The sequence below is a fragment of the Heterodontus francisci genome, chromosome 13 (assembly GCF_036365525.1).
Source record: "Heterodontus francisci isolate sHetFra1 chromosome 13, sHetFra1.hap1, whole genome shotgun sequence".
NCBI lineage: Eukaryota > Metazoa > Chordata > Chondrichthyes > Heterodontiformes > Heterodontidae > Heterodontus > Heterodontus francisci.
Genome location: NC_090383.1, coordinates 5,910,097 through 5,930,960, shown reverse-complemented (window position 1 = coordinate 5,930,960; position 20,864 = coordinate 5,910,097). Strand labels below are relative to the sequence as shown.

Here is a 20,864-nt window from a genome sequence, read left to right as displayed (position 1 = left end):
GTGGCCGTTAAGTCGCCACTTAAGGGCCTTGATTGGCTTGGGGCAGTTGGGCTGTTTATTGCACCGCCCACACCGCCCCCCCCACCCTACATAAAGGGGGGCGGAGGCGGGAGCGGGAGCACGAGTGGGTCGATAAGCCTCCTGGAGCCTCCCGCTCCATTTTACGCCACCCCCCCTCCCCCCGCAAACATCTGGCCCGTTGGGGTGGCGTAAAATTCTGGCCCTCATTTCTATTTTGGCCCCTTTAACATTTCTTTGGGTTGCATATGTTTCTCTTTATTATTTGCTATGCTGCTAACAAAACTTTTTGGGACAATATTCTGGTTTATTTTACTTCTGAAAAGTTATTATTAAAAAGACCTCAAATATTTAAAGGGCCTGGTAGTTGCATCTTGTTCTAAATGTGCCACGTCCTGGGCAGCTTTGTATAAAAATGCAGCTTTATGTTAACTAAAATGCACAGCTTAAGCAATGCTTCTCATTACTTGTTACCAGGAAAGAACCTGTGGGATGCTTCTCACCACTGACCTTGAAGAAAGTTGCCCACAAAGATCTAGCGACCTCAGGGGCATAGATTTCCCATTGTTGCTGAACTCTGCTGAAAAGGTGGAAGTGAATTTAAAGCTGAACCCTTACTCATTGATTTTTGGGAATTTACTGTGTTTTGTTTCTGCCGTTGCCATTACCACTGTTGAGCTATTTATTGTAGGGCTAGAGAACATAAACAGAAATTAATGAAAAATAAATTTGGAACTGACATTGGAAAATACTACTTTACTGAAAGCTTGTTAAAAATTCGGAACAATCTGCCAGGGGTATTTATTCCACACTGGAGCATTTTCCTGTAGGGCTGCTAACCTTCCTCTACCATAATCTAGTAACTGTTCTCCATGTGTGAGTCTAAAACAGTGACAACAAATGTCAACCATGGGGACAGCCTGGCCTCACATGCGGTCTTCCAGCAACTGGAATCACCAATCTGGCTGATCTTCCTTTCTCTAACTCAGGGCACTGAGGCCAATTCACTGCTGTGGCTAATTTCAGCTGACGCAGCACAAATTGGGTAATAGACCTTCCTGCTTAGCTATCGAACATCAAAGCAAGCTGAACCTTTCTGCGGGTTTCTACCTGTCTTCGAAGCATTTTAGTCCTATAAACAAAACTACAAACGCTGGGTAATGAGAGACAGGAAAAGAAAATGCTCAGCAGGTCAAGTCAGCCTCTGTTGTGAGAGCAGATGAGTTAATGTTTCAGATGTAGATCCTTCATCAGAACTAATTCCAAGAAAGCATTTTCCTTAACAGTTACATTTAGCGTCAATGTTTCATATAAAAATATACTTGCACATTTTGTTGATGACTGCATCATACGTTGCATAGAATTATGTAGAATTTACTGCACTGAAACAGGCCATTCAGCCCAACAGCTCAAACCTGGTGATTATCTTCTGTGTGAGCCTCCTCCCACCTTACTGCATCTCACCCTATCAACATATCATGCCATTCTTTCTCCCTCGTATACTTATCTAGCTTCCTCTTAGAAGAGTCTGCTATTAACCTCAACTATGCCTCGTGGTAGCAAATTCCACATTCTTACCAAAATTAACATTTCAGGTCAACTGTATCTTTCATTCGTTCTGATGAAGGGTCACTGAACTGAAACGTTAATTCTGCTTCTCTCTCCACAGATGCTGCCAGACCTGCTGAGTATTTCCAGCATTTTTTGTTTTTATTTCGGATTTCCAGCATCTGCAGTATTTTGCTTTTATATAATTGCACTGTAAACTGTGGAAACAATGCTAAACCCAGGACCTGAATGAGTCGGGCGGGTCTGTTGTTTGCAAACAGACCAAGTGCAATGAACTGGAACGCTGTATTCGAATAGGAAAGAGCCCAATTTTTTTTTTTACAGGTCCATTTTAACTTCTATGTCATCTGGTGTGAAACGATGTAAATTATGCATGTTTTAAAAATGCATTCATCACATTACCTCTGCGTGGTTCCCTCCTCCCCTGAGCATTATCCTGCATGCTTAATGGCTTTGACGCGCCTGCGACGTGATCCAGTGAGGGAGCTCGGCGATTTTCTTCATGAATTATAGATCAGCCGCTGAAAAATGCAGGCTCTTTTTAACCAACACACAGAGAAGAGCGAGGCGGACCCTGAACTGCATAGCTCCATCCTCCCTCAAAACAAGCCACTTCAATGAAGTGCCCGCCGCAGTTTTGCTAACGTTTGCATTCATTCCTCCCCTATCTCTCTCTCTCGGCCGTCCTATTAGCATCTTTGCCTTTCGCGTGCGAGAGATGAAGCGAGGATTTATTAAGGATGGACTCACATTTTGCCTCATGTTGCTCAATGCAGTTATCTTTGGAACATCCGCGGCCCATGAGAAGCTTTACACCAACCACTTCTTGGTGGAGTTACATGAAGGTGCAGACGATGTAGCTCACCGAGTTGCTGCAGATACTGGCTTTATTGGTGTTAGAAAGGTAGGAATTGTGCATTCTGTACAAAAAAAAAACCCCCGTGGAGAATATAATTAGACATAACTGTGCCAATTATCACAAGCTCCTTTTTGAATTTCTCCAATGTTCTTCAGGATGCATGCTGTATTTTATAGCTAAACATAACCTGATACATCATCCTGCATTTAGCTTTGATTGTTCCATATAAAATTATACTTGCACATTTTGTTGATGACTGCACCATATGTTGCACAGAATTACATAGAATTTTACTGCACTGAGACAGGCTTTCATTGATTACTTTGTAAATTGGTAAATCGCTCGGGGATTCAGTTCTCTCTCCTTAATCACTGGCAAAAGACTTAGATTTCTCAAGCTTAAAATTAACGTTTCGTAAAAAAAAAATGTGGGTTTTTTTTTTGCCGTGAAACCTGGGGCTGCCAAAGGGTTCTATTTTCTTTCATCAATCGGGGCAGATTTTGTCCCACGGGGAGTTTGTCATTGGCGGTTAGAGAAAGTTTCACATCACTGCTCCTCAAATGGGTTTGCCGGGTTTGTAGCTAATTATCTCTCATACATTTCCTACATTAACCATCACTGTACAAGGTTAAAATCCATCCGTTTGATGCCAAGAAGCCTTTCCAGTTTCTCAATGATGCTAAAAGAAAACGGCGGGCTTATTTGGGCTGACGTTAATTGTCCTTTAATTCATGGGCAATCGTTATTTATTTTTCCAAGTTACTGATGGATGCTGTAAATACAGAGCTGGGTCCGGGTCTCTCGTGTGTTAAATGTGGCAACTAGCAGTGCCTCTGTATTAATGATGAAGCAGATTAGATGTTTAAGACAGCATTGCAATGCGCCTGTATTTGCATATGCAAAGGAATAGGAAAGGACTCTGGAGAATGCATTGAGCATCTGTCGAAAAGCCTGTGACAGAATCTCGTGGCGTGTTTGGAAATATTCCTATCTTGTCATAACTGGGAGATGGGATAGTGCTTTGATCTGTTATTATAAGTAACCCCCTCCCCCCTTGTCCTGCCAGTGCATCTGCTGCTGCTTTCGATGTTCTGAAACGGCAGCCTGGCATAAACACACACATAGAACAGACTGCATACCGTGTGTCAGTTTAATATTGTAGCGAGTTACATACAGCAAAACCGACACTGCATCATTTCTGTTCCGCCAGAGATAATGGTCAGGGTTCAAGGATTGAATAGATCCGTATTTTAAGCATTCCGGCATTCCTTGGAGCTGGGAAAGCTGCCGGTCACTCTGTCTTGCGTTTGCAAATCCAATTTCAGATGCCATTTCTCCAAAGGTAGGAGGAGCAGGTAGACAAGTGCCAGTGGAATCCGGGACAAGAAGCGTTGTAACCAACTCTGTAAAGCCCAAGGGGCGAGGGATATTAACTAGGGAACCGCTGGCTGACATTCTCCGGCCCAATTTTAGATTTCAGTTCATTCATTGTGGTTTTCTGGTGCTGTTCCTCATTTAGCGCTCTCCATGGTGCTGAACGTAAGGTACCGCTGTAAAGCTAACATCCTTTTAACACCCTTGATATGTGAACGTGGAAGTATTATTAAACATGTTTTGAACTGGAAAAAAAAACACCCTGCACAATGTCCATATTTTGCTCTAATCAATGTCAATAAAACTCGATATTTATTGCTAAAAGATTAAGATCAATAGTTTGCAGCTAGTTGCTGCTTCGTCCCATTTGGGGTAAAATCTCTGACCTTCCTTGGCCTGACATTTCACCCTGACCGCGAAAATTAAAAAATTAAACTGTTTGCGGAGACACGAAGGGGTTTGATTAACATCCTAGTCCTTGACTTGAGTTCAATTTGGGTACAATTAACAAGGGGCGGGGGGGTGGGGGGCGGATTCTCAGGATGGGGAAGAACTTCCTTACAATCCATTGCGTTTTACTCAAATTTCTGCTTTTACTAATCTAATATTTATAATTGAGTTTTTCAATTTAACGAAGTGACCGCGTCTTCAGCCGTTCGAACTATATTCCGCCTTTCCAAAAATATTTTTGCAGAACATTGCTTCGTGAATACTGATACCATCGGCATCTGGTAACATAACAGAGACTGATACATTATAAACTTTCACTTCAGTCCGGCTTGAGCTCTCATCAGCATCGAGGTTCCTGTTCATAGAATCATCGAATGGTTACAGCACGGAAAGAGGCCATTCAGCCCATCGTGTCCCTGGCAGCTCTCTACAAGAGCAACTCACCTAGTCCCACTCACTTGCCTTTTCCCCCTGGCCCTGCAGATTTTTTCTCTTCAGATAATCATCCAATTCCCTTTTGAAAGGCACGATTAAACCTGCCTCCACCACGCTCCCAGACAGTGCCTTTCAGATCCTGTCTCTTGCCAATCACCTTAAATCAGGGTCCTCTGGTTCGAGATCATCCTGCCAATGGGGACAGATTCTCTCTATCTACTCTGTCCAGAACCCTCATCATTTTGATTGCCTCTGTCAAATCTCCTCTTAATCTTTTCTTCTTCAAGGAGACCAGCCCCAGCTTCTCTAATCTATCCATGTAACTGGAGTAATTGTGTTCCCTATTTACCTTCCTCTTTAAAGCCATTTTTCAAATGACCAGTCTCTTCAACTACTGGTAAAAATGCAGTAGATTTTATATTATTAAACCACTCAATTCTGCTGCTTTTAAAATCCATTTTGGGTTCCTTTTTTTCTGCATGTGGTATTTCATTAAACAAATGCGGAAATGGAAGGGCATCACGCAAACAGCTGAGAGCTCAGGGTTCTGACAAATACCTCTTGTCCTTTGTGGCTATTGATGTGTGAGTTTACTTGTCACCTACTCTGATATTACAACACTGAAAAACACCATCTCTTTTCTTGGCTGATATATTTACCCAGAGAATGGTGAGAATGTAAAACTCACTACCACAGGGAATAGTTGAGGTGAATAGCATTTAAGGGGAAGCTAGATATAACCACATGAGGAGAAAGGAATAGAGGGTTATACTGTTTTGTTATTCATTCGTGGCATGTGGGCATTGCTGGTAAGATCAGCATTTACTGTCCATTCCTGAGCCATTTCAGAGGGCAGTTAAGAGTCAACCACATTGCTGTGGGTCTTAAGTCACACATAGAGCAGGTAGGTTTTTGTGACAGTCCAGTAGCTTCATGGTCACCATTAAGTCCAGGTTCATTTAATTGAATGTAAAATCTTCAGCTGCTGTGGTGGGATTTGAACTCATGTCACTGGCTTGTTAGTCCAGGCCTCTGGGTTGCTAGAGCAGCAACATTAGCCACTGTGTTACTGAACCCTATTGCTGATAGTGTGAGATGAAGAGGGGTGGGAGGAGGTTCATGTGGCACATCAGCATCAGTAAGGACCACGAGGGCTGAATGGCTTATTTCAGTAAATTTTTATGATATCCTCACTTCCGGTTGTCCACATTATCACATCCCTACTTTATTCTTCATGTGAATTACAGGCTGATTGTTCCTCAGTAGATCCTGAGGCCAACTAAAAATCAGGAGAAATGACAGGCATCTGTTTTTTGTTAAAGTTAATAAGAAGTTGCTGGGGAAGTTTCTACTTAGATTGATAGATTTTTCTCTAAATTAAAATGTGACAGGATAACGTGACTCCCGAAATTTGAGTTAGATGTCTCCAATGTTATATGGAATATTAGTAAATCACCAGTGGCATTGCTATGATGAATTGGATGATGTGCTGTTTTATAAGCACAGGAATATTTTACCATGTAATAAACAAATATACTCTGCTAAATTTTAGCCATGTTTCTCTCAGATTACGTAGTTTAATTTTTAAGTTAAAACAGGTCCAGGTAAATTTAATCGCTGTTGCTTAATTTTGCAAATTGGAGTGCGGTCAGTTTTTAGGCTGCAGATCAAAAACATCCTGCACTTTGAAATTATTTAGTAGCTGTAACAAAGTGTGCCATCTGCATCTGCCAGTATTTATTTGACAGTGCACGAACACAGGTTCTTGCAATATAAAAGCATAGCTTGGGTTTGCTAAACATGCTTCAGAGTTACAGCAGGCTGAGTAAAGCACGAGAGCATCAGTCACTTTTTCACGAAACTACTTTCAGTTTTTTGGTGCTGGATCACATAAGCAGATAGCATATAGTTGTAAGACAAAAATTGAAATAATTTACTTGAAACTAGAAAAATACACCTATGCCAAAAAGAATTACTTCAATAAAGTTATAAATGGAAATATTATGTATTTTCTATGTTTCTATGTAAAAGGTCCTTCAAGATAACACAAAACAAAGGATGCCATTTATTCAATGGAATTGCTTTTATATGACTGCAGTACTCTTAACACCATATGTATATAAAGATGTCTTCTTTGATCAATTAATGCTCGTATTCCTATAATACCACTTGCATGATACTTTAGGCTTTTCAGATCTGAAACCATTATTGTCCACTATACTGTCCCATCACCCACTGTATTTTGTGAGCTCTAATCCTCAGTAACTGCAAAACAATGCCAGAAAAACAGCAGCCAGGTCCTGGCAAACAAGTCCTGCCAGCTTTAGTGGGAAAAATAAATAATGACCTGGATTTTGCAGTCAGCAGTGAGGTGATAGTGCTCGCCACTGACCTTGAAGAAAGCTGCCCACAATGAATCCCCCCTTCCTTGAAGTCAGTTTGAATCTGGCGCCAAGCCAAGGGGATCTCCAGGGGTCCAGCAACAATGATGTCATCAAGCAAGGTAAGCAGCCAATCACAGTGAAGTATTCTTATAGACAGCGAACCAGGTAGTAAAATGCCCTGAAGTTTTCACTTTTAGTTAGAATTTGATTGCAAACTGAGGGGACTTCAAGCCTGCTCCCTATGGAGAAGCTTAGAATCACTGATAGCAACTTCTGGATTTCCATGTTTAACTGCTCGTGTGTGGACACCTGAAGACGAATTTCAGAGGAGTAATGATGGTGAATGTTAACAGTTGTGCATTCACTACCACTGCAAAACCTGGGCCATAGTCTCCTATAACAAATAAAATCTAGATACAAGCTAGTAAAATTTGAACTTTATTTAAATGAAATTCATTTTATTGGCGGTTTTGAATTAAAAGAGCTATGTAGAAATGTGCATAAGGTTAAAAATGACTGGCAGCAAGATATAAATAAGTAACAGGAATGAACATTTCTGATGATGAAGTCTGTCTAAGCTTTGTTCTCACATTTTATACCACAGTTAGAACTTTTCATACAATTACTACCTTGTACTCCACTGCCAGTGTATTCTGGGTGCATATTTTGTGTATATCTTGATCTAAATCAAGACTTCAACTTAGTAAGTTAAATATATTTTACACATACTTTTCTCAGCAAGAGCTCTAATCTTGGCAGTGATGAAGTAATTTGTACTGTCGAACTTCAAAATGGGCTAGAGATTAAATGAAGATAGGTTCAGGAATAAACACAAATATCAATTGCCATTAGAGGGAGTTTTAATTAAACTAACTGAAAAAATTTACTTCGTTACATAATTGCTCTTTTCCAATTGGATAATCAGATTATTCAGGGCTACCGGGATTGAGCGGGGCTGTGGAGCTTATTGAATAGCTCCATGGAGATCTGGCATGAACTCAATGGGCTGAATGGCCTCCTTCTGTTTCATAACTGACTCTATAGCACTTGTTCTTTATCTTTTCAGTTTCCTCAGTCTTTGCATCATGCCATGACTACATAAATATAATTTATTGCATAAAGATTTGAAGGAATAGTTGAGATAACTTTATGTGGGCATCAGAAAGTCATGCTATAGCAGAGTACCTAAACCAGTGTGGTCTCAATAACTGTGGATGATACTTATTGACGAAGAGTTCCAGTTCCACAATTGTAGACCAGTTCCTAAATACTGTGCTAACGGGATTGTTTTGCTACAAGATATTGCTCAAACTGTGACCTTGGTTATAAACTTGATCAGAATTGATTAACTGAAGAGGGCATTTCCACAGTCACTCTGTGGGCTATATTTTATAACTGGAGCTTCTACTAAATTTCTCTCTGTATTTTTCTAATGCAGGCATTAACCCATTGTACAAAACCTGCCAAAAAATGAAATGTTAAAACCTGTGGGGTGTTCCTGTTACTTTCAATATAAGTTATCTAAATGCACCTCATTTCATTAAAGGAGATGGCGTTCCCTTTTCCAGTCACAGGATTATTATTTTAAGAAAACTACTAAAGAGACACAGTGTCAGAGAATTCCAATACATTCAACAAGCCAGGCAGCATCTGTGGAGGGAACAGCCAAGTACATGTTTCAGGCAGGACTGTTTGTCAAAGCGTCAAGGGTCCCACCCAACATGTCAACTTGTCTGTTCTCTCCATAGATCCTGACTGACCTGCAACCTGGGTTTTTGTTTCATACTTCCAGCATCTGCAGTGTTTTGATTAGTTTTGCTGAACAGATGCCACGGAATGGCTAAGAGCTATAAAAGAAATGATAATACGTAACTGCAACTGCGCATGTTATATTTGACAGCAAGCTTTGGTATCCTGCGGATGATGTTAAGTAGTTCCATAAATTACAATTTTATTTCAGGATGTGTTAAGAGAGAACTGGAATCATCTGAATTGCTGCATAAAGTCGTGCTTTTATTCCCAAAGCTATACAATAATTTGCAGAGCAGATAACAGCATCAGTATGTTGAATAATATGCACCACCTACCTACTCCAATTAGCATTCCCTCTACTGAATTGCTTTTGGGTATTTTCTGAAAGTATAACTAAATAAAAAATAATGGATCCAACAGAAAGCTGAAAACATTTGTATAGAGTAATTATGCACTCTAACAACATTTTCAGTGCAGTTCAGCATTTTACAAAATCAAGAGTATGCATAGTCTACATAGGAACAGGATTAGGCCATTCAGCCCCTCAAACTACCAGCTCTGTATCCCTTATTACCTTTAACCAACAAAAATGTATCCATCGTGTTATGATCTCTGAGGACCACCAACAAATGAAAAGATTCGAATTCACTGAATGACCCCAGTTTAGGAAACAAAAACCAAATGGACAAGATTTCACTTTTATAAATTTTACTTTCACACTCAAACCAAAACCAGCATAAATTAAACATATGCTAACAGGTAAATTATGATCAATTTAATATATTTTAAATATACATAAAATTGGCAGCTGCATCAAGGAAAGTTCTTACAGTCTGCTGATAGGTCTCATAGCACAACAAAACCAGGATCTTTCTCAGGCAGCTTTCAAGGCCAGTCCTCCAGATGCGGGTATGGAAGTATTGATGAGCTGTTGATATCGAGCGATGCAATCTTCTCTTTAATGATTCGGTGTTGTTGTCCTTCGAACCATTGTGGCCTTGCCTACTACTGTCCTGATAGCATGGCTGCACTGATAACTTTTCAATTGCCTAAGATAATGGTAGCCACTCCTATTCTCCAAAGGTTAGCTGCCAGGAAACAGGTTCCAATTCAAAGGGCCTGTCCTTTTAAAATCAATGACTCCCAGCTTTTTCCAGTTCAGCAGCCCTGGAAGACTCTTTTAAAACCAATCAACATCCAGCTCTGCCATTGGCTTCTTGTGAAAATCACAAAGCCTTTTACCTGGCTTAACACACTTGCTGGTATTTTCTTGACAAAGTCACACAGTTTTTTCTTTTCTGGCTTAACCCTGTGGAGCTTCTTGATCAACTAAAACTAAAAACTGCCAGTCACATGAATCTGGTTAAAAAACCTTATTTTTTCCACAGTCACAAGACTGTTTGTTTATCTGATTTAGGTTTAACTTAGAAACCCTAAGATTCAAATCAGGGACCATCTTTCAAACACAAACACAAGCTGTACAGAACTCAGTTTACACATGAAGACTCCACAACAACTGCAATTTCCAACATTTCAATTCATCCAGCATCCACCGTCTTTTGGCTTCTAGATTTACACTTTGTGCAAAAAAATGTACTTTCTGAATTCACTCCTAAATGACCTAGCTTTAACTTGAATATTGTGCTCTCTTTTTCAGGATTCCCCTACTGGAGGAAATACTTTCACTGTATCTATCCTGGTGAATCCCTTTTTCATTTAAAGACCGCGATTAGATCATCCCGCAGCCTTCTGAACCCAAGGGAATGCAATGATTAACCCTTTAAGTCCTAGTTGTCTGGTGTCTGACAAAATTTGAGCTGCTCCCTTCCAAGGTCATTCTATTGCTTCCTGAGATATGGTGCCCAAAATTGAATGTGGTACTCCAGATGGGTTTCTGAGCAAGGCTTTGCACAGCTAAAACATCACTTCCTTACTTTGGATTTCTAGCTTCCTTGAGATAAATATTCCATTAGCCTTCTTTTATTACTTTTTGTACCTATGCACTGGGCTTTTCAGTGATCTGAGTATATTAACACATTAATCTCTTTGCACCTCCATAGCTCATAAGCTCTCCTAATTAAGAAAATATTTCTTCTCTTACTTGGATCCTCACATTTCCCCATATTGAACTCCATCTGCCAAAGTATTGTCCGTTCACTTAATATCTTTTTTTTAACTTGCTGCTTCAATCTCCACACCTTATTGTGTCTCTTAACTTAGAGTTTATATCCAGGTTTGCAGGTTCCTTCATCCAAGTCATTGGTATACATGGTGAAAAGCTGAATTCGCCAGTACATACTTGTTATATCTCACCAATCAGAGAACACTCCCTTCCTCCCTGTTGTCTGTCTGCTACCTCCCACTCAAACCATACCACAAGGATACCTCCAATTCAGTGACCTCTCAATTTTTCTAATAATCTCTCATGTGCAACCTAATCAAATACCTTCTAGAAGTCCACATAAATAAAAGCCAATAACACTCCCTATCCAGCTGGATAGTGGTCACCTCAAAACATTCACTACATTGTCAGACCACAAATTCATGCTGACTTTCTTTGATCAGCTCATAGTCGTCCACGTGTGCAGTCACATTGTCTCTGATGATAGATTCCAACAACATCCCCAGCTTTTTAGTTACCTACTTTCTCTCTCCTTTCTGAAAGAATGGAGTGACATTTGCAGTTTTCAAATCCAAAGACACAACTCCTGAATCTAGAGATCTTTGGAAAATTATGACTAATGCACAGGCAATTTCCTCACCTAGTTTTGTTAATACCCTGGCATGGAAACTATCTGGTCCTGGAGGTTTAGCTACCCTAAGTCCCATTATTTTCTCCGTTACCTTTTTTTAAGCTTAAATCGTCCAAGTTCCTCCACTTATTAAGCTTTTTTGTATTTTGTCAGTTATTTTCCCCTGTTGCCCATCGTAAAAAGTGATACAAAGTACTCATTTAACATCTGCTGTTTGCTTATCACCCATTATGATCTTGTCTTTAATGGGCCTGTATTACCACTCACCACACTCTTTTACATAGTATATTTATATAAATTTCTGCTGTTAGTGTGGGATAGTTTTCTCAAATTCAATTTTCCCACCTCATTACTTTTTTTCTATCTTTGTTTTTTTTATAAATCTCCCAATCTGCTGGATTTCCACTTTCACGTATTTTTGTAAGTCTTTTTCTTTTAAATTGATACAGTTTCTTACCTCATTTGTTGACCATGATTGGTTTAACTACACAAATGGAGGCATTGCCTTTCAGGAGTGTGTACTGGCTTTGTATTGTACCAAACACTCCTTTCAATATTTCCCACTATCCTTCTATATATTTCCAATTAACAATTCAGCCCCATTCATTTCTTATCTTTTCAAAGACTGCCTCATCTAAATTAAAAATGTTGATTTGTGACTCTCCCTCTCAAATATAATATCAAATTCACTAAGAATATAGTGACTACTTGCAATATCTTCCCTCACAATCAGATTGTTAACTAATTCTGTCCCATTACTTATCAAGGAGTGGGGAAGTGATTGGGATGGAAGTGGGGGGGGGTGCGGGGTGGAGTGGGGAATAGGCTGCTGGTGAGGCTGGGTCGGTTGTGGGCGGCAATTGTTTTGTGGAGCCAGGAGGTGCACACCTGTTCCTCACGAATCCTCAAAATACAAAAACACTCAAGTATTTAGCCCTTTAACTGAGTGAAGTCCAACGGTCTCTTTAAGAACTGTTGGTTGGGCTGCTGAAGACCTGGAGAAGCCAGATTGAGCAAGCTCTGAATAGGGCCAACACAGTTAGGAGCCTGGGTCTGAAATGAGTGCAATATTGGAATATGTAAATTCAGCATGTGGCAACAAACAAAATCATGCAGACTCTGTAAACCTGGAATAAAAACAGACAATGCTCAGCAGGTCAGACAGAACCTGTGGAGATAGAAACAGAGTTAATATTTCAGGTCAATGAGCGTCCATCCGAGCTGGAAAATGTTAGACATGTAACCAGTTTTCAGCAATTATAGAAGCAGGGAAAGTGGGGGCAAGAGAACAAAAGGGAAAGTTTGCGATTGGTTGGAAGTCAGGAGAGATTAAATGACCAAAGGGATGATGGCACAAGGCAAAAAGGGGATGGTAATGGGACAAGTAAAGAAACAAAAGATTGATCCAGAAGAGGCGTAAATGACAACAGCAAAATCATTATCTGCAATTTCTGTCTGAAAAGCATTGGTTATGATCTGAAATTATCAAAATTAATGTTGGGTCCAAAAGTTTGCAAAATGCCTTATCTAAATGTGAGCTGCTGTTCCTCAAGCTTGTGTTGAGCTGCATTGGAATAGTGTAGGAGGTCAAGGACAGAGGTCAGGGTGGGATAGACAATAAAAATGGCAAGTGGCTGTAGCATGTCAGAATCCATGAGAAAAGGCATCATCACCCTCATTTACAAGCAGAAGGGGGAGAGGGTAGAAATCAGAAATTGGCGGCCCATCTCACTGCTTAATGTTGATTACAAGATTCTGTCCAAAGTCATAGCCAGTCGAGTCAAGTCTGCTCTGGAGCTGGTGATTCACCCCGATCAGACCTGTACTGTACCCGACAGGAAGATCTCTGATAGCCTCGCGCTACTCAGGGATACGATCGCCTACGTACGGGACAGGAGGGTGGACACCTGCCTCATCAGCCTGGACCAGGAGAAGGCTTTTGACAGGATATCGCACACCTACATGATGGACGTGCTTTCCAAAATGGGGTTTGGGGAGGGAATCTGCAATTGGATCCAACTGCTCTACACAAACATCAGTAGCGCAGTCTCAATCAACGGGTGGGAATCTGAAAGTTTCCCGATCAAATCTGGAGTCAGACAGGGCTGTCCTCTTTCCCCGGTCTTGTTTGTTTGCTGTATTGAACCCTTTGCTGAGTCTATTAGGAAGGATGCGAGCATAAGAGGGGTGACAATCCCAGGCAGCGGAGGCACTCAGGTCAAAACCTCCCTGTACATGGATGACGTCGCCGTCTTCTGCTCGGATCCGCTGTCCGTGCGCAGACTGATGAGCATCTGCGACCAGTTCGAACTGGCCTCGGGAGCCAAAGTTAACCACGGCAAGAGCGAGGCCATGTTCTTTGGGAACTGGGCTGACCGATCCTTTGTCCCCTTCACCGTCAGGTCAGATTACCTGAAGGTGCTGGGGATATAGTTCGGAAGTGCCGGGGCGTGCACCAAAACATGGGAGGAGCGAGTAGCCAAGGTACGACAAAAGTTGGGCATGTGGGGGCAGCGATCTCTCTCCATTGTGGGTAAGAACCTGGTCATCAGGTGCGAGGCGCTCACGTTGTTGCTCTACGTGGCGCAGGTCTGGCCCATACCCCACTCCTGCGCCGTGGCAGTCACCCGAGCCATTTTCCGCTTCGTCTGGGGATCTAAAATGGACCGGGTCCGGAGGGACACGATGTTCAAATCTCTGGACATGGGCGGGAAAAATGTACCCAACGTGGCCCTCATCCTGATGACCACCTTCGTGTGCGGCTGCATCAAGCTATGTGTAGATCCCCAGTACGCAAACTCCAAGTGTCACTACGTGCTGAGGTTCTATCTGTCCCCGGTGTTGCGAAGGATAGGCCTGGTCACATTGCCGCGGAACGCACCGTGCAGTTGGGCGGCGCCGTACCACCTATCCTTCGTGGAGCAGTTTCTGCGGAAAAACACCTTTGACCACCGGTCCATCAGGCAGTGGTCTGCACGGAATGTCCTCAAGGCCCTACGGGAAAAGGAAACGGTGGATCCTGTCGGATGGTTCCCCGAGCAGACCGTCAAAGTCATTTGGCGGAATGCCTCATCACCAGAACTTTCAAACAAGCACCAAGACGTAGCTTGGCTGGTGGTGAGAAGGGCCCTCCCCGTCAGATCCTTCATGCACACCCGAAGTCTCGCCCCCTCCGCACAGTGCCCCCGCGTTGGCTGTGGTGGGGAAGAGACGGTCGCCCACCTCCTCCTGGAATGTGCCTTTGCAAAGCAGGTGTGGAAAGAGATGCAGTGGTTTTTGTCAAGGTTCATCCCAAGCAGCTCTGTAACACAGGAGTCTGTGCTCTACGGGCTGTTCCCAGGGACGCACACCGAGACAAACATCAACTGCTGCTGGAGGACCATCAATTCGGTGAAAGACGCCCTTTGGTCTGCCCGAAACTTGCTGATCTTCCAGCGCAAAGAGTTGTCCACCACCGAATGTTGCAGACTGGCACATTCCAAGGTCCAGGACTACGTGCTGAGGGACGCACTAAAGCTTGGGGCAGCCGCAGCAAAGGCTCAATGGGGAAAGACCACAGTGTAAGGTTCCCCCACCAAGCTGGACTGAGGGGCTGGATCCATGGGAAACCCCTCGAACTGTTTCGTTAATATTCTCAATTGCTGTAAATGTAAAACTGTAATTGACATGACAATTGTGAAACGGAAGGGTTGGGAAGAAACTCATGACAGTATTGAAGGAAACTGATCTCCCTTGCAATGTTTGTATTTTTTGGTGCTGTTTGCAAACTGTTTGGCAATGTAATTTTTACAGATTTTTATGAATAAAGTATATTTTGGAAATAAAAAAAAAATAAAATAAAAATGGCAAGTGACCAGAAGCACAGGGTCATGCTTGCGGACTGAACGGAGGCTGATATTGAATGTAAAATATGGAAATGTCACCAGTAAGATTGAGATTCCTCTCTATTTATACCATAAGTGAGAAGTCCATCCTACACAGTGTTTTTGAGTGTTGACCTTTATTCCCCAGTTGGGATGTCATTTCTGATTGTGAAAATGCTGTACAAGCTGTCAGTTCCCAGGCTGCCTCTGAGAAGCAGTTTTAAAGTTTAAAAAGGAAGCATGGATAAATATTGCAGATGATGGAAATCTGAAACAGAAACAGAGGGCAGAATCTTCTGTGATAGTTTATTTTCAGGAGTTGGGACCATTTCCAAATCCCGGTTCCACACGCATCCGCAGCGTGCGCTCCGGCGCGATCCTCTGAGAGGCGGCCTCCTAATTGGCTGCCTCTGCGCTTGTTGTCCCATTAAGGATGGCGGGCGGGTTCCTGAGGCTGCAGGTCCATTCGGAGGGCCCGCAGCTTTGGAGGGCCAGCAACCCCACCGGGAGAGGTGGGCGCTACTCAGGCAGAAAGGAGAATGTGAGGGCACCTCAAAATGTAGGCACCCCAGAAGCATGCACAAAACCTAAAACAATAAAGAGGGCTGGAGCCGTTACGCCCATCAGGGCAAAAGGGAAACCTCTCCAGAGGATTCACATGGGCCATGGGTGCGGCCTTTTATACCTGTGGCCCTGTCATTGGGACATGGAGTCTCTGGCTGTGGTGGCTATCCAGCCTGCTGGGGAGACAGCCTCCATGGAGCTGCTGAACACTGTGCTCAGCAGAGGTCTGCCCCTGGTGGAGTCCTTCCTGATACCATCATTAGGCCCTTAATTGATCGTTATTGGCTGCCCGCCTTCTGTACGATTGCTGGGAGGCAGGAATGCAGCAGGGCTTTCTCCAGGTCCCTCCTTCAAACCTGCCTCTGCAAGACTGGGGAGACTGCTAGAAAGACACAGTGGGCGGAATTTTATCAGCCCTTTGCGGACAGACTGGGAGGTGGGAACTTTGCCAAAACGGTGCGGGAAGGCGTGGGGGTGGGGTGGGGGTGGTGGGATGCGGGGATGTGTGACATCCTCCTGCTGCCATGCCATTTTGCCAGTGGTGGGAAAGGTGGCAGATTAGCCGCCCACCGGGAGCCCAATTGAGCCACTTAAGACGCATTTTGCCTGCGTCGGGATGGTCCACTGCCATGTGGAGAGACCACCAGGTAAAACCTGGCAGTCTCCAAGTGGGCTCCATGGCCTATGGAGAGGCCCCACCAGTGGCAACGAACGCTCCAGTGTCAACAGCGCTGCCTGCACTCAGTGACCACCCACCCTCTTGGATCTGCCTGCCTGGCCCCAGCAGCGCCAGACAACACTTACCTTTCCTCAAGGGCGCCCGGCCATCGATGCGCCCTCATTCTGCAGGTGCAGCCCCAGCAATGGCCACCGCTGGCTTTGGCGTTGCTGAGACTGCTGAGATGATGGCCTTCTGATTGGTCCAGCAGTTCTTGGGGGTTGGCGGGGTGCGGGCTGCTATCCTTAATTGGCTGTAGAGTCAGCTCCTGCTTTCGGCCCCGATGGCGTGACGGTAGCCACTGCTGAAAAATTCCGGCCAGCTGTTCAGACAACAGTTGTTGAGAGAATAAATAGAACTATTCTGGATGCTTGTGTTAAGCTTTGTTGGAATCGTGTACAAGGCCAATGGGAAGAGAGGTCAGAGTAAGAAAGGGAGGGAAAGCTAAGGTGGTGAGGCACAGGCATCATGGCGTTGTACTTGTGGGCAGAGGAGAGGCAAAATAGTCACCTAAACTGCATTCCTTCCCCCGAGAGGAGACCATACCATGAGTAATGACTACCGTATACTTTCATTAGAAAAAACACATGTAAGTTATTGTCCAACAATGAAGGAGTGTTTGAGGCCCTGGACAGTGGTGCGGAGGATGTAATTGTTATTGGTCTCATAGACCTGACCTCCAGGTACACCATCTTTTCCCTCTCTCTCATTTAATAGTACACTTCTCTATCTCTTTTTCAGTTTTGGTGAATGGTTTGCATTGAAAAAGTTAACCTTTCTTGTTCTCTTCACAGTTACTGACTGATCTGTGTGTTTCCAGCATTTTCTGGCTTTGCTTCATAAACATGTACATTTCTAAGTGAGGGTGCACACAGTTGAATTTGCATTTTGTATTTGAATAATTTATTCAGGTGTAGGAGTTGCTAGTAATTTGCTACTCCACTCAGTCCTCAGAACTGTCTCAGATAATGCTTTGCAATTAAAGTATTAAAATAAGTTATGGCAATTCTGGTCCAAAATTTATGTCCATGACTCATTGGCATTATAAATATCTACATCTACATTTTAAAATCAACTGTTAGGAAGGAGTGAGAAAGCTGAGAGGAGGTGGAAAGAGAAATCGACATAAGTCTATAGATTACCAATGGAACATTTCTGTGAAGGAGATTAAAAGACTGCAGGATAAATTTTCAAAAAAAAAAGCTACCTGAGGTTTCAGACTGCTTTGAGTAAATAAAGAGGTTAGAAATTAAAGGGTGGTTTGATACAATTTTTTGAGATTATTAGGGGATGCGACAGAGTAAATAGAAACAGATTAATTCTCGTGATTGAGGGGTCTAGAAGAAGGGTGCATGGATATGGAAAAAAATGGGAGCAGGTGCAGGCCATTCGGCCCCTCGAGCCTGCTCTCCCATTCAAAAAGATCGTGGCCAAACTTCTACATCAACTCCACTTTCCCACTCTATCCCCAAATCCTTCATTCCCTAGTGCCCAAGTAACATTCAGGCCACACAAGTGCCAGGCAATGACCATCTCCAACAAAAGAGAATCTCACCATCTCCCCTTGATGTTCAATGGCATTACCATCACAGAATCCCCCACCATCAACATCCTGTGTTGGTAACTGGAGGACACAGATTTAAGGTGATTGGCAGAAGAACCAGAGGCAACATTTTAAAATTTGCAGTGAGTTGTTGTGATCTGGAATGCACTATCTGAAAGGGCGGTGGAAGCAGATTCAGTAGTAACATTTAAAAGATAATTGGATAAATACTTGAAGGGGAAACATTTACAGAGCAACGGGGAACGAACGGGAAGTGGGAGGAGTTTGATAGCTCTACCAAAAAGCCAGCACAGGCACAATGGGCTGAATGGCCTCCTTCTGTGTTGTACCACTCTATGCTTCTATGAAATAAAATTGCAAAAGATGAGTACCGTTCAATTTTATTCTTTATTTCCTTCATTTATTTCAATTTTTAAAATTTCCTCTTACATTTTCTGCCTCCATATATGTATTTGCCAGTATTTTTACTTCTGTGTTTTGCATAAACCTTTCTGAACATTTCATATACTTTACCTTTCTTATACATCCATCTTGACAGTCTTTCAATTTTCTTAAAGACTTTTTGCTTTTTTGTCTCCTGTATGAGTAAACTGCAGCAGTGCACCAAGGCTCCTTAGACAGCATCTTCCAAACCTGTGACCTCTACCACCTAGAAGGACAAGGGTAGCAGATGCATGGGAACACCACCACCTGCAAGTTCCCCTTCAAGTCACACACCATCCTGACTTGGAACTATATCGCTGTTCCTTCACTGTCGCTGGGTCAAAATCCTGGAACTCCCTTCCTAGCAGCACTGTGGATGTACCTATTCCACATGGACTGCAGCGGTTCACCATCACCTTCTTAAGGGTAATTAGGGATGGGCAATAAATGGTGGCCTAGCTCTTCTTCTTCTTTGGCCTCCTTGTCTCGAGAGACAATGGGTAAGCGCCTGGAGGTGGTCAGTGGTTTGTGGAGCAGCGCCTGGAGTGGCTATAAAGGCCAATATTCTGGACTTATAACCCGTAACTGCTGCCTTCCGTGTTGTTTCGGTCGCTGTGAGGCGACTATGGAGTCACCTCTCCATGGCGCATGCCTGGGCAAATGTATGGAGGTTGAGAGTTGCCCAAGCGTCAAAACCCCCCTCTCGGCCTTTCTGGTGGGGTCCAAAGGAATGCAGAGCACGACGTTTGGCACCGGTATGGCTGCAGGAACTGCCGGAAACATGCCAAAGGTGACACATGACCGCCTACGGGATTCCGCTCCGGATTTTCTGTTAGGGTTTACTCCCTTAGCCTTGGTCTCTCCCGAGATGCCCACAAGGCAGTGGGGTTGTTAGGGCCCCTACACAGGGGTAGGAGGATGCCGGTGGGAGGAGGGGGTACTGTGTACAGTATTGGTCTCCTTATTTAAGGAAGGATGTAAATGTGTTGGAAGCACTTCAGAGAAGGTCAATACTAATAAATAAGGCTAATACCTGGAATGGATGGGTTGGCTTATGAGGAAAGGTTGGACAGGCTAGGCTGTTTAGAAGAGTTTAGAAGAGTAAGAGGCGACTTGATTGAAACATATAAGATCCTGAGGGGTCTTGACAGGTTGGATTTGGAAAGGATGTTTCCTCTTGTGGGATAATCTAGAATTAGGGATCACTGTTTAAAACATTTAAGACAGAGATGAGGAGAAATCTTTTCTCGCAGAGGGTCATGAGTCTTTGGAACTCACTTCCTCAAAAGGCAGTGGAAACAGAGTATTTGAATATTTTTAAGGCTGAGGTAGATAGATTCTTGATAAGCAAGGGGGAGAAAGCTTATTAGCACACCCACATCCCATGAATGAATTTTTTAAAAAGTGACCTTTTTTTGACTGTCTTCCTGCTCCCAAATACTCTCAGCAATACTAACAAAGTAAGTCCTTCCCACCTAATTCTCCAAGTCTACCCTTTTTCACTTTCTAGTCCTTTTTAAAACCATATGAGTTAGAGTTCCCGCTTTGGGCACAACTGGTGATTCTGCCGCAAATTGTGGCCAAAATTGCGCCCGGTTTGAAAGTGTTTTCGCTCAAATTAGTTTGCTTGCCACCAAATGTAAAACCAGCCACGAACCCACGCAATCAGGCAGCGTTTAACAATGTAATTTCAGAGCGAAACATGTTGCTTTTTAAAAAATAGCCCTTGCGATATCTGAGTTTGGTGCATTTTTATTAATACGGCTGAAAATGGGTTTATCCTAAAAAATAAGCTTTTAAATCACAGTGCCAACCCATCAACTGTGCGTAACCCAATTTTAAATTACTAAAAATGACTTTTAAAAAAATACAAAACTATTTCCTTGTTATATTGGTGTAGAGTAGTCAGTTTCTTACTAAATTAAAAAAAACTACATTCAAAACCTTTGAAAATAGATTTACCCATGCCCTTGCAACCAAAAAAATCCAGCTTAATTTTTGGAGCCTTCTTGAATTCATGGAAACTCTGAGTAGTGATTAATTCACCCTGAGGGCGTGGCCGGTTTTGTAGGCGGGGCCTGATTCCAGCACGATGAATTTAAAACTAGCACTAAAGATTAGGGAAACTCAATTTGCGC

General features: G+C 42.9%; 1 protein-coding gene across 1 annotated transcript in view; it reads left to right on the top strand.

The window, feature by feature from the left end:
* Positions 1-2,305: 2,305 nt before the first annotated feature.
* Positions 2,306-20,864, top strand: part of pcsk2 (proprotein convertase subtilisin/kexin type 2) — a 76,816-nt gene continuing 58,257 nt past the window's right edge. Inside the window, exon 1 of the mRNA XM_068044298.1 lies at positions 2,306-2,491. Within this exon, the coding sequence (XP_067900399.1) occupies positions 2,306-2,491 (186 nt within the window). The remainder of the gene's footprint in view (positions 2,492-20,864) is intronic.